Source organism: Oncorhynchus keta, chromosome 19, assembly GCF_023373465.1.
Source record: "Oncorhynchus keta strain PuntledgeMale-10-30-2019 chromosome 19, Oket_V2, whole genome shotgun sequence".
Lineage (NCBI taxonomy): Eukaryota > Metazoa > Chordata > Actinopteri > Salmoniformes > Salmonidae > Oncorhynchus > Oncorhynchus keta.
Genome location: NC_068439.1, coordinates 46,640,109 through 46,654,251, shown reverse-complemented (window position 1 = coordinate 46,654,251; position 14,143 = coordinate 46,640,109). Strand labels below are relative to the sequence as shown.

At 42.4% G+C, this 14,143-nt stretch overlaps 1 protein-coding gene across 1 annotated transcript in view; it reads left to right on the top strand.

The window, feature by feature from the left end:
- The window catches only part of LOC118397704 (androglobin-like), a 33,700-nt gene that overhangs the window by 2,507 nt on the left and 17,050 nt on the right, over positions 1–14,143 (top strand). Inside the window, exon 5 of the mRNA XM_052468942.1 lies at positions 14,028–14,070. Coding sequence (XP_052324902.1) covers positions 14,028–14,070 — 43 coding nt within the window. The remainder of the gene's footprint in view (positions 1–14,027; positions 14,071–14,143) is intronic.

Here is a 14,143-nt window from a genome sequence, read left to right as displayed (position 1 = left end):
TATATCTCTCTCTGCTCTAGTCCCTCCCTCCCTCCCCTCCCCTCCCTCTCTCTCATTCTGCTAGTCTGGTTAGGGTTCATCAGGGCAACTTCAGTTTCAGCGACAACGCGATACTCACGCGCCCCCGTCCCAATGTCACTTCTGCTGTCTCCCAGGCGACCGGTAACCAGGGGGAGATCTGTACTAAAGACGGAAAAAACAGATAGAGAGAAAGTCATATAAAGGGAGAGGTCGTATGTTCTGGCGATAAAAATGCAGCTCAATTAGATGGTAAGCCATCAGTGTCTATGTCTCCTAGGGGGTTCATTACACTTCACTCCTAGCTGCTGCCTGCTGCCACCACAAAAAAATGCATTAATAATAAATCGCCCTCTTGCATAACGATAGCCAGTTATAGAGGGGTTAGCACTCTTTCGGCAGGGTCATTTGGTGTGTGTGTGTGTGCGTCTGTGTGTTCCTGTGTGCTCAGGGCCATATGTATTGTGAGGGTGTATTTCTATAATAAACCACCCAGCCCATCCTTAGTCCAACAGGCTGAAGTGAACCTTTGTATCTCCCAAAGGTGACAATAACATGATCTCCTTAATAAGATGATCTCCATAATGCTCTGGACTACTGGGCACTCTCAGCTATTTTAAAGGAGAGCTGAAGTAGACTTTCCTATCAAAGAGCTGTTTTTACCCCAGGAATGCTAAGAATGTGGTTCATCACCTAAGCCCACTACAGTGACACAGCTTCAGCTATACTACATGTCCACATATCCCAGAATGCAACAGGCCCCATAATGCTGCAGTTTTGTCCATGTCACTGACCCCATTGAGCTACGAGCAATTCATGAATAAACTACTACAATGAACTTCTACATTTCACACAGTTCAGCTAGAGTTGTCTTGAGTTTTCCATGTCTTTCATTGCCGACACTTAGGGTAGGAAGTAGCTTAATAAAGGTTGAAAAGTGTGTCTTAAGACAACAGGCCAACTCTGGCTGACACTTGCTGCTGACAATTAAAGTCACTTCACGGTTGGATTGCATTCGGCCCCATGAAGGATGTGATAGAAAGACTGTACCCGTGCAGGGTTCTCTGAAATCTAGAGCAAAAAAATACCCTGGCCTTAAATTATAAAATTGTTGTATTTATTACATAGTGGCGCAGCCAGTGCACAACGTGGCGCAGTGCCACTTACATTCTTTGGGGAGAACTGTACCATGCCAACTGTAGGCCTGCAGCTGGAGGGAAATAACATACTGTAGTTGCGTCTGTTCACGGTACCAAGGTTAATGTCATTTTGTGATTATTGTATATTCGTTTCTATTTTTATTTTTTAAAGTTTAGTTTCAGTTATTTTTCGGATCTGATTTCCTGGTTTTTATTTACTAAAGAATAAACGTTATTTCGTATTATATTTAGTTTCAATTAGAATTTCAGTGTTAGGGGCAGGAAGTAGCATATGCATGGGAGGCTGGGAGCCATTTGTGTTTCATAGTTTGTGTTTTTTCGGGATGTCAGTTTTTTCCACTGTGTAGCAGTAATGCATAAGGTGACGGTCCGGTCATAGGTTAGGTTAGGTTTAAAGGTAGACTCAGTGAGATAACAGTGCCTTCAGAAAGTATTCAGAATCATTCAATTTTATCACATTTTGTTACTTTACAGCTGTTGTTCTAAAATGGATTAAATAAAACAAATCCTCAGCAATCTACACGCAGTACCCCATTATGACAAAGCGAAACACATGTTTTTTATACATTTGCAAAAATGTATAATGAGACTCAAAATTGAATTTGGGTACATCCTGTTTCCATTGATCATCCTTGAGATGTTACTACAACTTAATTGGAGTCCACATGTGGTAAATTATATTGATTAGACATGATTTGTCTGAATCCTGGATTAGGAAGGCCCCCAAAAATTCAGAAATTTCCATCTCCAACTACAACATTTTCCACCAAGATCGAACTGCCAAAATGGGTGGAGTTAGCCTGCAGAGTTCTGTCATGCTATCCAGGTCTGTGCCCAAATAGTTTGAGCTTCTACTTTTAAAAATTCACCTTTCCTGATATGTCACACTCATAGATATCATCCTGACCAACCTGCCCTTTAAATACATCTCTGCTTTTTCAACCAGGATCTCAGCGATCACTGCCTCATTGTCTGCGTCCATAATGGGTACGCCGTCAAACGACCACCCCTCATCACTGTCAAACGCTCCCTAAAACACTTCAGCAGGTAGGCCTTTCTAATCGACCTGGCCCGGGTATCCTGGAAGAGTATTGACCTCATTCCGTCAGTAGTGCCTGGTTATTCTTTAAAAGTGCTTTACACACCATCTTAAATAAGCATGCCCCATTCAAAAAAAATTGAACTAAGGACAGACATAGCCCTTGGTTCACTCCAGACCTGACTCCTCTTGACCAGCACAAAACATCCTGTGGCGTACTGCATTAGCATGGAATAGCCCCTGCGATATGCAACTTTTCAGGGAAGTTAGGAACCAATCAACACAGGCAGTTGGGAAAGCAAAGACTAGCTTTCTCAAACAGAAATTTTTCTACGACTAGCCATGCTTTCCACCTGGCTACCCCTTCCCCAGTCAACAGCTCTGCACCCCCCACAGCATCTTGCCCAAGCTCCCCCATTTCTCCTTCACCCAAATCCAGATAGCTGATGTTCTGAAAGAGCTGCAAAATCTGGACCCCTACAAATAGCTGGGCTAGACAATCTGGACCCTCTTTCTAAAAGTATCCGCCGCAATTGTTACAACCCCTATTGCTAGCCTGTTCAACCTCTGTTTCGCATCGTTTGAGATCCATAAAGATTGTAAAGCTGCCGCAGTCATCCCCCTCTTCAAAAGGTGTGACACTCTAGATCCACACTGTTAGAGACCTATATCTATCCTACCCTGCCTTTCTAAAGTCTTTGAAAGCCAAGTTAACCTCTAGCGACGAGCAATCCCGTATCCGGGAGCGTAATCATAGCCTCAAGCGCATCACCATAACGCAACGTTTCCTATTCATGAAAATCGCAAATGAAATTAAATAAATATATTGAAACACAAGCTTAGCCTTTTGTTAACAACACTGTCATCTCAGATTTTCAAAATATGCGTTACAGCCAACAAGCATTTGTGTAAGTTTAGCATGGCATAATGCTATGCTAGGCTGTGCTGGCAGCAGGCAACATTTTCACAAAAATAAGAAAACCAACCAAATTAAATAATTTACCTTTGAAGAACTTCAGATGCTTTCACTCAGGAGACTCCCAGTTAGATAGCAAATGTTCCTTTTTTCCAAAAATAATATTTTTGTAGGCGAAAAACGTCACGATTGTTCATCCTGCTTGGCTGAGAAATGGACCAAAAATACTTCAACTATAACGCCAAACTTTTCAGAATTTGCTCCATAATATCGACAGAAACACGGCAAACGTTGTTTAGGATCCATCCTCAAAGTGTTTTTAACATATGTATTCAATAATATATCCATGGAGGCAGTTGGTTTCTCATAAACTATTGGCAAATTTGTCTCCGGGAGACACCATGCGTCCACTCGCCCTATATGGTCTCTTTCAGCCATTCTCCAATGGAAATGCCTAAAAAGACGTCACAATGCTGCAGACACCTTGGGGAAAACGTGGAAAACGTAAGTTGACTCCTCGCTTCTTCACAGCCATATAAGGAGTCATTGGCATTAGGCTGTTTAAAAAAATGTGTCACTTCCTGAAACATCAGTTCTGTGGCACTCGCAGACAATATCTTTGCAGTTTTGGAAACGTCAGAGTGTTTTCTTTCGAAAGCTGTCAATTATATGCATAGTCGAGCATCTTTTTGTGACAAAATATGTTGTTTAAAACGGGAACATTTTTCATGCAAAAATTAAAATAGCGCCCCCTATATCCAAGAAGTTAACAAACAGATCACCGACCATTTCGAATCCCACCGTACCTTTTCCGCTATGCAATCTGGTTTCCGAGCTGGTTTCCAAGCTGGTGCACCTCAGCCACACTCAAGGTCCTAAACGATATCATAACCACCATCGATAAAAGACAATACTGTGCAGCCGTCTTCATCGACCTGGCCAAGGCTTTCGACTCCGTCAATCACCGTATTTTTATCGGCAGACTCAACAGCCTTGGTTTCTCAAATGACTGCCTCGCCTGGTTCACCAACTACTTCTCAGAAAGAGTTCAGTGTGTCAAATCGGAGGGCCTGTTGTCCGGACCTCTGGCAGTCTCTATGGGGGTGCCACAGGGTTCAATTATCGGGCCGATTATTTTCTCTGTACACATCAATGATGTCGCTCTTGCTGATGATGAATCTCTGATCCACCTCTACGCAGACGACACCATTCTGTATACTTCTGGCCCTTCTTTGGACACTGTGTTAACAAACCTCCAGACGAGCTTCAATGCCATACAACACTCCTTCCGTGGTCTCCAACACTCTTAAGTGCAAGCAAAACAAAATGCATGCTCTTCAAACGATTGCTGCCCACACCTGCAAGCCTGTCTGCTATCACTACTCTGGACCGTTCTGACTTAGGTATTTGTAGTTGTCCACATATTCTATGTGTCTGGTTAGACTGTAAACTCTCCTTTCAGACTCGCATTAACTTCTTATGGCTGCAGGGGCAGTATTGAGTAGCTTTGATGAAAGGTGCCCAGAGGCCTCAGTCTCAGATGCTAATATATGCATATTATTATTAGTATTGGATAGAAAACACTCTGGAGTTTCTAAAACAGTTTGAATGATGTCTGTGAGTATAACATAACTCATATGGCAGGAAAAGACTTGAGAAGAAATCCAAACAGGAAGTGAGAAATCTGAGGTTGGTCGTTTTTAAACCCAGGCCCTATTAAATTCACAGTGGGATATGGATAAAGTTGCACTTCCTAGGGCTTCCACTAGATGTAAACCGTCTTTAGAAACTTGAATGAGGCTTCTACTGTGTTGTGGGCCTGAATAAGAGCTGAATGAGTCAGGTTTCTGGCAGAGAGCCATTTCCTGGTCACGCGCATTCCACATAATATCGACCTGCGTTCCATTGCTTCTCTAGACACAAAGGAATTCTCCTGTTGGAACTTTATTGAAGATTTATGATAACAAACACCCTAAAGATTGATTCTGTACTTAGTTTGAAATGTTTCTTCGACCTGTAATATAACTTTTTGTCCGAAGTTATGCGGGACCTGCACGAGCGTTTGGATATGTGTACCTAACGCCCTAACAAATGTAGCTACTCGGACATAAATAATGGACATTATCGAAAAAATCAAGCATTTATTGTGGAACTAGGATTCCTGGGAGTGCATTCTGATGAAGATCATCAAAGATAAGGGAATATTTATAATGTGGTTTCTGTTGACTCCAACATGGCGGAAACTTTTATTTATTTTCTGAGCGCCGTCTCAGATTATTGCATGGTTTGCTTATTCCATAAAGTTTTTTTGAAATCTGACCCAGCGGTTGCATTAAGGACGGGTATATCTATAATTCCATGTGTATAACATGTATTATCATCTACATTTATGATGAGTATTTCTGTTGAATCGATGTGGCTATGCAAAATCACTGGATGTTTTTGGAACTAGTGAACGTAAACTCAGATTTTTTTATATAAATATAAATATGAACTTTATCAAACAAAACATACATGTATTGTGTCACATGAAGTCCTATGAGTGTCATCTGATGAAGATAATCAAAGATTAGTGATTCATTTTATCTCTATTTGTGCTTTTTGTGACTTCTCTCTTTGGCTGGAAAATGGCTGAGTTTTTCTTTGGCTTGGTGGTGACCTAACATAATCGATTGTGGTGCTTTTGCTGTAAAGCCGACTTGAAATCGGACACCTCGTGGGATTAACAACAATATTCCCTTTAAAACGGTATAAGATACATGTATGTTTGAGGAATTTTAATTATGAGATTTCTGTTATTTTGAATTTGGCGCCCTGCACTTTCACTGGCTGTTGTCAAATCATCACGTTTTCGGGATTGCAGCCCTAATAAGTTTTAAGCATCTCCAATCCAAAATTAAATCTAGAATCGGCTTCCTATTTCGCAACTATGCATCCTTCACTCATGCTGCCAAACATACCCTCGTAAAACTGACTATCCTACCGATCCTTGACTTCGGCAATTTACAAAATAGCCTCCAACACTCTACTCAGCAAATTGGATGTAGTCTATCACAGTGCCATCCGTTTTGTCAGCAAAGCCCCATATACTACCCACCACTGCGACCTGTATGCTCTCGTTGGCTGGTCCTCGCTTCATATTCATCGGCAAATCCACTGGCTCCAGGTCATCTATAAGTCTTTGCTATGTAAAGCCCTGTCATATTTCAGCTCACTGGTCACCATAGCAGCACCCACCTGAAGCACGCGCTCCAGCAAGTATATTTCACTGGTCACCCCCAAAGCCAACTCCTACTTTGGCCGCCTTTCCTTCCAGTTCTCTGCTGCCAATGACTGGAACGAATTGCAAACATCACTGAAGCTGGAGACTTATATCTCCCTCACTAACTTTAAGCATCAGCTGTCAGAACAGCTTACCGATCTTTGCACCTGTACATAGCCCATCTGTAAATAGCCCACCCAACTACCTCATCCCCATATTGTTCTTTTTTTGTTGCTCCTTTGCACCCCAGTATCTCTACTTGCACATTCATCTTCTGCACATCTGTCACTCCAGTGTTTAATTGCGAAAATGTAATTATTTTGCCACTATGGCCGATTTATTGCCTTACCTCCCTAATCTTACTACATTTGCACACACTGTATATAGACTTTTCTATTATATTATTGATTTTACATTTGTTTATGCCATGTGTAACTCTGTTGTTTGTGTCACACTGCTTTGCTCTATCTTGGCCAGGTCGCAGTTGTAAATGAGAACTTGTTCTCAACTAGCCTACCTGGTTAAATAAAGTGAAATAATAAAATAATAAAATTTGAAAGGCACACACCTGTCTATATAAGGTCCCACAGTTGACAGTGCATGTCAGAGCAAAAATCAAGACATGCGGTCGAAGGAATTGACCATAAAGCCTCAGAGACACAATTGTGTTGAGGCACAGATCTGGGGAAGGGTACCAAAAAATGTCTGCAGCATTGAAGGTCCCAAGAACACAGTGGCCTCCATCATTCATCATCCATCATTCATGAATGGAAGAAGTTTGTAACCACCAAGACTTTTCTGGCCACCCAGCCAAACTGAGCAATCAGGGGAGAATGGCCTTACTCAGGGAGGTGACAAAGAACCCGATGGTCACACTGACATAGCTCTAGAGTTCCTCTGTGGGGATGGGAGAACCTTCCAGAAGGACTACTGTCTCTGCAGCACTCCACCAATGAGGCCTTTATTGTAGAGTGACCAGACGGAAGCCACTCATCAGTAAAAGGCACATGACAGACCGCTTGGAGTTTGCCAAAAGGCACCTAAAGACCCTCAGACCATGAGAAACAAGATTATCTGGTCTGGTGAAACCAAGATTGAACACTTTGGCCTGAATGCCAAGCGTCACATCAGGAGGTAACCTGGCACCATCCCTACGGTGAAGCATGGTGGTGGCAGCATCTTGCTTAGGGGTGTTTTTAAGCGACAGGGACTGGGAGACTAGTCAGGATCAAGGCAAAGATGAACGGAGCAAAGTACAGAGATCCTTGATGAAAACCTGCTCCATAGCGCTCAGGACCTCAGACTTGTGTGAAGGTTCACCTTCCAACAGGACAATTATCGTAAGCACACAGACAAGACAATGCACGAGTGGCTTGGGGAAAAGTCTCTAAATGTCCATGAGTGGCCCAGCCAGAGCCCGGACTTGAACCCGATCGAACATCTTTTGAGAGACCTGAAAATAGCTGTGCAGCAACACTTCCCATCCAACCTGACAGAGCTTGAAAGCATCTGCAGAGAAGAATGGGAGAAACTCCCCAAATACAGGTGTGCCAAGTTTTTGTAGCGTCATACCCAAGAATACTCAAATCAAAGTTTATTTCTCACGTGCGCCGAATACAGCAGGTGTAGACCTTATAGTGAAATGCTTACTCACAGGCTCTAACCAATAGTGCAAAAAAGGTAGGTAAAGAAATTAAACAACAGTAAAAAATATATACAGTAGCGAGGCCATAAAATCAAATCATATCAAATCAAATTGTAAGTAGCGAGGCTACATACAGACACCGGTTAGTCAGGCTGATTGAGGTAGTATGTACAGTGCCTTGCGAAAGTATTCGGCCCCCTTGAACTTTGCGACGTTTTGCCACATTTCAGGCTTCAAACATAAAGATATAAAACTGTATTTTGTTGTGAAGAATCAACAACAAGTGGGACACAATCATGAAGTGGAATGACATTTATTGGACATTTCAAACTTTTTTAACAAATCAAAAACTGAAAAATTGGGTGTGCAAAATGATTCAGCCCCCTTAAGTTAATACTTTGTAGCGCCACCTTTTGCTGCGATTACAGCTGTAAGTCGCTTGGGGTATGTCTATCAGTTTTGCACATCGAGAGACTGAAATTTTTTCCCATTCCTCCTTGCAAAACAGCTCGAGCTCAGTGAGATTGGATGGAGAGCATTTGTGAACAGCAGTTTTCAGTTCATTCCACAGATTCTCGATTGGATTCAGGTCTGGACTTTGACTTGGCCATTCTAACACCTGGATATGTTTATTTTTGAACCATTCCATTGTAGATTTTGCTTTATGTTTTGGATCATTGTCTTGTTGGAAGACAAATCTCTGTCCCAGTCTCAGGTCTTTTGCAGACTCCATCAGGTTTTCTTCCAGAATGGTCCTGTATTTGGCTCCATCCATCTTCCCATCAATTTTAACCATCTTCCCTGTCCCTGCTGAAGAAAAGCAGGCCCAAACCATGATGCTGCCACCACCATGTTTGACAGTGGGGATGGTGTGTTCAGTGTGTTGCTTTTACGCCAAACATAACGTTTTGCATTGTTGCCAAAAAGTTCAATTTTGGTTTCATCTGACCAGAGCACCTTCTTCCACATGTTTGGTATGTCTCCCAGGTGGCTTGTGGCAAACTTTAAACAACACTTTTTATGGATATCTTTAAGAAATGGCTTTCTTCTTGCCACTCTTCCATAAAGGCCAGATTTGTGCAATATACGACTGATTGTTGTCCTATGGACAGAGTCTCCCACCTCAGCTGTAGATCTCTGCAGTTCATCCAGAGTGATCATGGGCCTCTTGGCTGCATCTCTGATCAGTCTTCTCCTTGTATGAGCTGAAAGTTTAGAAGGACGGCCAGTTCTTGGTAGATTTGCAGTGGTCTGATACTCCTTCCATTTCAATATTATCGCTTGCACAGTGCTCCTTGGGATGTTTAAAGCTTGGGAAATCTTTTTGTATCCAAATCCGGCTTTAAACTTCTTCACAACAGTATCTCGGACCTGCCTGGTGTGTTCCTTGTTCTTCATGATGCTCTCTGCGCTTTTAACGGACCTCTGAGACTATCACAGTGCAGGTGCATTTATACGGAGACTTGATTACACACAGGTGGATTGTATTTATCATCATTAGTCATTTAGGTCAACATTGGATCATTCAGAGATCCTCACTGAACTTCTGGAGAGAGTTTGCTGCACTGAAAGTAAAGGGGCTGAATAATTTTGCACGCCCAATTTTTCCGTTTTTGATTTTGTTAAAAACGTTTGAAATATCCAATAAATGTCGTTCCACTTCATGATTGTGTCCCACTTATTGTTGATTCTTCACAAAAATATACAGTTTTATATCTTTATGTTTGAAGCCTGAAATGTGGCAAAAGGTCGCAAAGTTCAAGGGGGCCGAATACTTTCGCAAGGCACTGTACATGTAGATATGGTTAAAGTGACTATGCATGTATGATGAACAGAGAGTAGCAGTAGCATAAAAGAGGGGTTGGCGGGTGGTGGGCGGGACACAATGCAGATAGCCCGGTTTGCCAATGTGCGGGAGCACTGGTTGGTCGGCCCAATCGAGGTAGTATGTACATGTAGATATGGTTAAAGTGACTATGCATGTATGGTAAACAGAGAGTAGCAGCAGCGTAAAAAGAAGGGTTGGGGGGGGGGGGGCTTTGGCGGTTACACAATGCAAATGTTCCGGTTATCCATTTGATTACCTGTTCAGGAGTCTTATGGCTTGGGGTAAAAACTGTTGGGGAGCCTTTTTGTCCTAGACTTGGCACTCCGGTACCGCTTGCCATGCGGTAGTAGAGAGAACAGTCTATGACTGGAGTGGCTGGGGTCAATTTTTAGGGCCTTCTTCTGACACTGCCTGGTGTAGAGGTCCTGGATGGCAGGCAGCTTAGCCCCAGTGATGTACTGGGCCGTACCCACTACCCTCTGTAGTGCCGTACCAGGCAGTGATGCAGGATGTCAGGATTCTCTCCATGTTGCAGCTGTAGAACCTTTTGAGGATTTGAGGACCCATGCCAAATCTTTTTAGTTTCCTGAGGGGGAATAGGCTTTGTCGTGCCCTCTTCACGACTGTCTTGGTGTGTTTGGACCATTCTAGTTTGTTGTTGATGTGGACACCAAGGAACTTGAAGCCCTCAACCTGCTCCACTACATCTCCGTCGATGAGAATAGGGGTTGTCCTCCTTTTTCTGTAGTCCACAATCATCTCCTTAGTCTTGGTTACGTTGAGGGATAGGTTGTTATTCTTGCACCACCCGGCCAGGTCTCTGACCTCCTCCCTATAGGTTGTCTCGTCGTTGTCGGTGATCAGGCCTTCCACTGTTGTGTTGTCTGCAAACTTAATGATGGTGTTGGAGTCGTGCTTGGCCATGCAGACATGGGTGAACAGTGAGTACAGGAGGGAACTGAGCACGGACCTCTGGGGAGCTCCAGTGTTGAGGATCACACATCCTGGTAATCCGTCTGGCCCCGCGTATGTTGACCTATTTAAAGGTCTTACTCACGTCGGCTGTGGAGAGCGTGATCACACAGTCGTCCGGAACAGCTGATGCTCTCATGTATGCCTCGGTGTTGGTTGTATCGAAGCGGGCATAGAAGTGATTTAGCTCGTCTGGTAGGCTCGTGTCACTGGGCAGCTCGCGGTTGGGCTTCCATTTGTAGTCTGTAATAGTTTGCAAGCCCTCAAGGCTGTAATTGCTGCCAAAGGTGCTTCAACAAAGTACTCAGTAAAGGGTCTGAATACTTATGTAAAAACCTGTTTTTGCTTTGTTATTATGGGGTATTGTGTGTAGATTGAGGGAAAAAAATACTTCATCAATTTTAGAATAAGGCTGTAACCTAACAACATGTGGAAAAAAGTCAAGGGGTCTGAAATCTTTCAGAATGCACTGTAGATGCACTAAATAAACAGTAGCAGTGGGTCAGTGACCAGGAGCTTCGAAGCGCGAGATTAAACTTCTCCGCTGTTTTGGTACCATAGCTGCCACGTTGTAGCAGCGTGAAGTGCACCTGGGCACATTCTCTGTGTGATTGACTTGCATCACGCTCATCTCCATGGGCACGTTCCTCTGCTTAGACATTGCTGACGCCTGCCAGATCTTACTGGCACTTGATAGGTATTTTACATATCAATAACCACGTCATGGTTGCATCCCCCTGCTTAGACATTGCATGTTTCAAGCAATGGTTGCATGTCACGTCATTGACTGTGCAGTCGGCACCAGACTGCTATATCATGTGATGTGGTTAGATGATACATTTAATACCTATGTAGACGTTGTTTTGGAGTTAAAGATACAATTATTTTGAGAAACTAAAACTATTAATGGAAAAACAATTTTGTAAACTGAAATAAAACAGTTTTGAGAAACAAACTTCAGTTTACTAAATAGTTTTTTCATTAATAGTTTTAGTTTCAGTTTACTGTAATAACCTTGCTGACCACTACTAGCATATAATCACTGGTATGGACCCTGTGGTCAGTGAGTGGATGGAGTTTTCTACTCTGTTGAAGAGGATATGCTAAGTGTGACTTGTTACATGGCTGCTATCGGTTGGAGGAGGAAAGGAGGTGGTCAAGTGTGTCTCCCCCATCACAAAACCAAGTTCTTCATCTTGTTCCCTCGCATGCGCACGTACACACACACACACATACACACACACCTCTGTGACTCATAGCAGGCCATGTTCTGAAGTCGCATCAAAAGAACCCAGAATTGTAATTTACATCATTTACGCATATACTGTATGTCAGTCAGTCATTTTAAGCAATAAGGCATGAAAACCCAGGGATTGTCGTCTGATAACTCCCGACTAAGGGCTGTTCTTCGGGTCGAAGACTAAATATGTTGGCAACCGTTATTAAACTTTGTTTTGCATACTTGAAATATTTACCTGAATTCCTTGCCCACCCTACTAAATGTGTCCCGACTGAAACATCGTGAACAAGTCACAGTAAAGGGAGGTTCATGCACAGTACTGATCCATTTGATTAACCTTGTATTTGCATACCAAATTAACAAAATATTAAGAAAACGATCCTGTTTTTTCAGAACTGTAAAATGCTCAATGTTGATTGTATGAATCTAAAATGTTGATTGATTGAATTACTTATGCATCTTACTCATTGTGTTGTTAGATGTTTAAATAATCACATTACCCTTTTGTATCTTGGCAAAATAACAGGCGTTTTGGTGTCAAGTGCCAGCCTTGATGCATATAACTTGTTTTAGGATAGACATTGTCATTGAAAGCTTCCACCATTTAATAAAAGTAGCGGACCTTGGTGGGGATTCCTGTGGGTTGGGAGGGATCAGACCAATGATTAGAGAGCATTGTCTTCTTCAAATTGGGTTGCCTATGGTTTGTTAACCAAAGACTAAGGTAGTATCCAGGAGCCCAGACCAAGCTTCATACTAGGACATTGGTCCCAAGATCCAGACAGAGACCCAGTGAGTTGAGAACATGACAAGCTTAAGACTAAATTCATGTGGTCTTGAGTAGTCTCAAGATCAAGAGTCCATGGGCCCTTTCTTCAAGTAGAGTAAACTTGAGTACAGTACAGTCTCTATGGTGTCAACTGTTTCGGTTATGACCGTTTCGGTTTGGACAATCTTGTCTTATTTTGGACTTTAAAGTATCCCCATAGCTAACATATGGCTGGTTATCATTCATTTGGACAGCAAACACATATTTTAGTACCAAAATCGTACTTCACATATTTATTGAAATATTAGATGTTTAATGTATCTGTTTCAGTAGTGAGATCAATATCTTCCAAGGTAATAATAGAACAACTCACAATGTTCTATTGAAAAAATCATTCATTGCTTTATTTTCAAACATGTTTAGGAGTCAGTGTCTGGGACAGGCACCTCTCAATAGAAATAGGTGTATAAACAATGACTTAGTGCAATATTTAATTCAACAAATTATTTGTTATTGGCTTAGATTGAATTAGAACGTATCATGATGTAAATAAATATCCTTAGTTTGGAGACTTAACTGTTTTTTTTAATAGCTTTTTTGGGGTGGGACTTTCAATTTGCACCACTTCTGTAGAATCATCCAGTGCTCTATCGGCCCTGGTCAAAAGTAGTGCTCTATGTAGTGAATAGGGTGCCATTTCCGATTCAGCCCCTCTACAGTATGTCTTAATTAGCTTGTTGAGAGGAACACGACATGTAAGTGTTTTCATAATCCCTGGAACAGTTTCATAATCCCTGGAACTGAGAAACATGCTCTGGTACACAACACAATGCCTGCCCTCTACATCTGTTAACAAGCTAAGTAACATGATTACAGTCCACATGCAGTGTTCATCTAGCTGGGGAGGAAGGAGTCCCCTTGCCTTGTCACATTAAGGTATGTATGTTCCCGTGCCAGATAGCTCTCTGTCTCTCACGCTCTCTCTCTCTCTCTGTCTGCAGTTCAGTTGGGATAGGAGGATTACTACAGGCATCTACTATATAGACCCTCTGCTGCTCAACTGTGATATGCCTTTCTGTTTCTCTCTCTGTTTCTCTCTCCCTCCCTCCCCCCTTGCCTCTTACTCTCCCCCAATGTTTAACTGGTTCTTTCTCCCCCCATCTCTCTCTCCCTTTTAGGTTATAGCAGATGACAAGAAGAAGGATGACAATACAACCACTGGTAAAGGCTATCTCAATTCTACCCAACCACACAGTACATACATCACATAATACTACAGTGCTATACACTGACC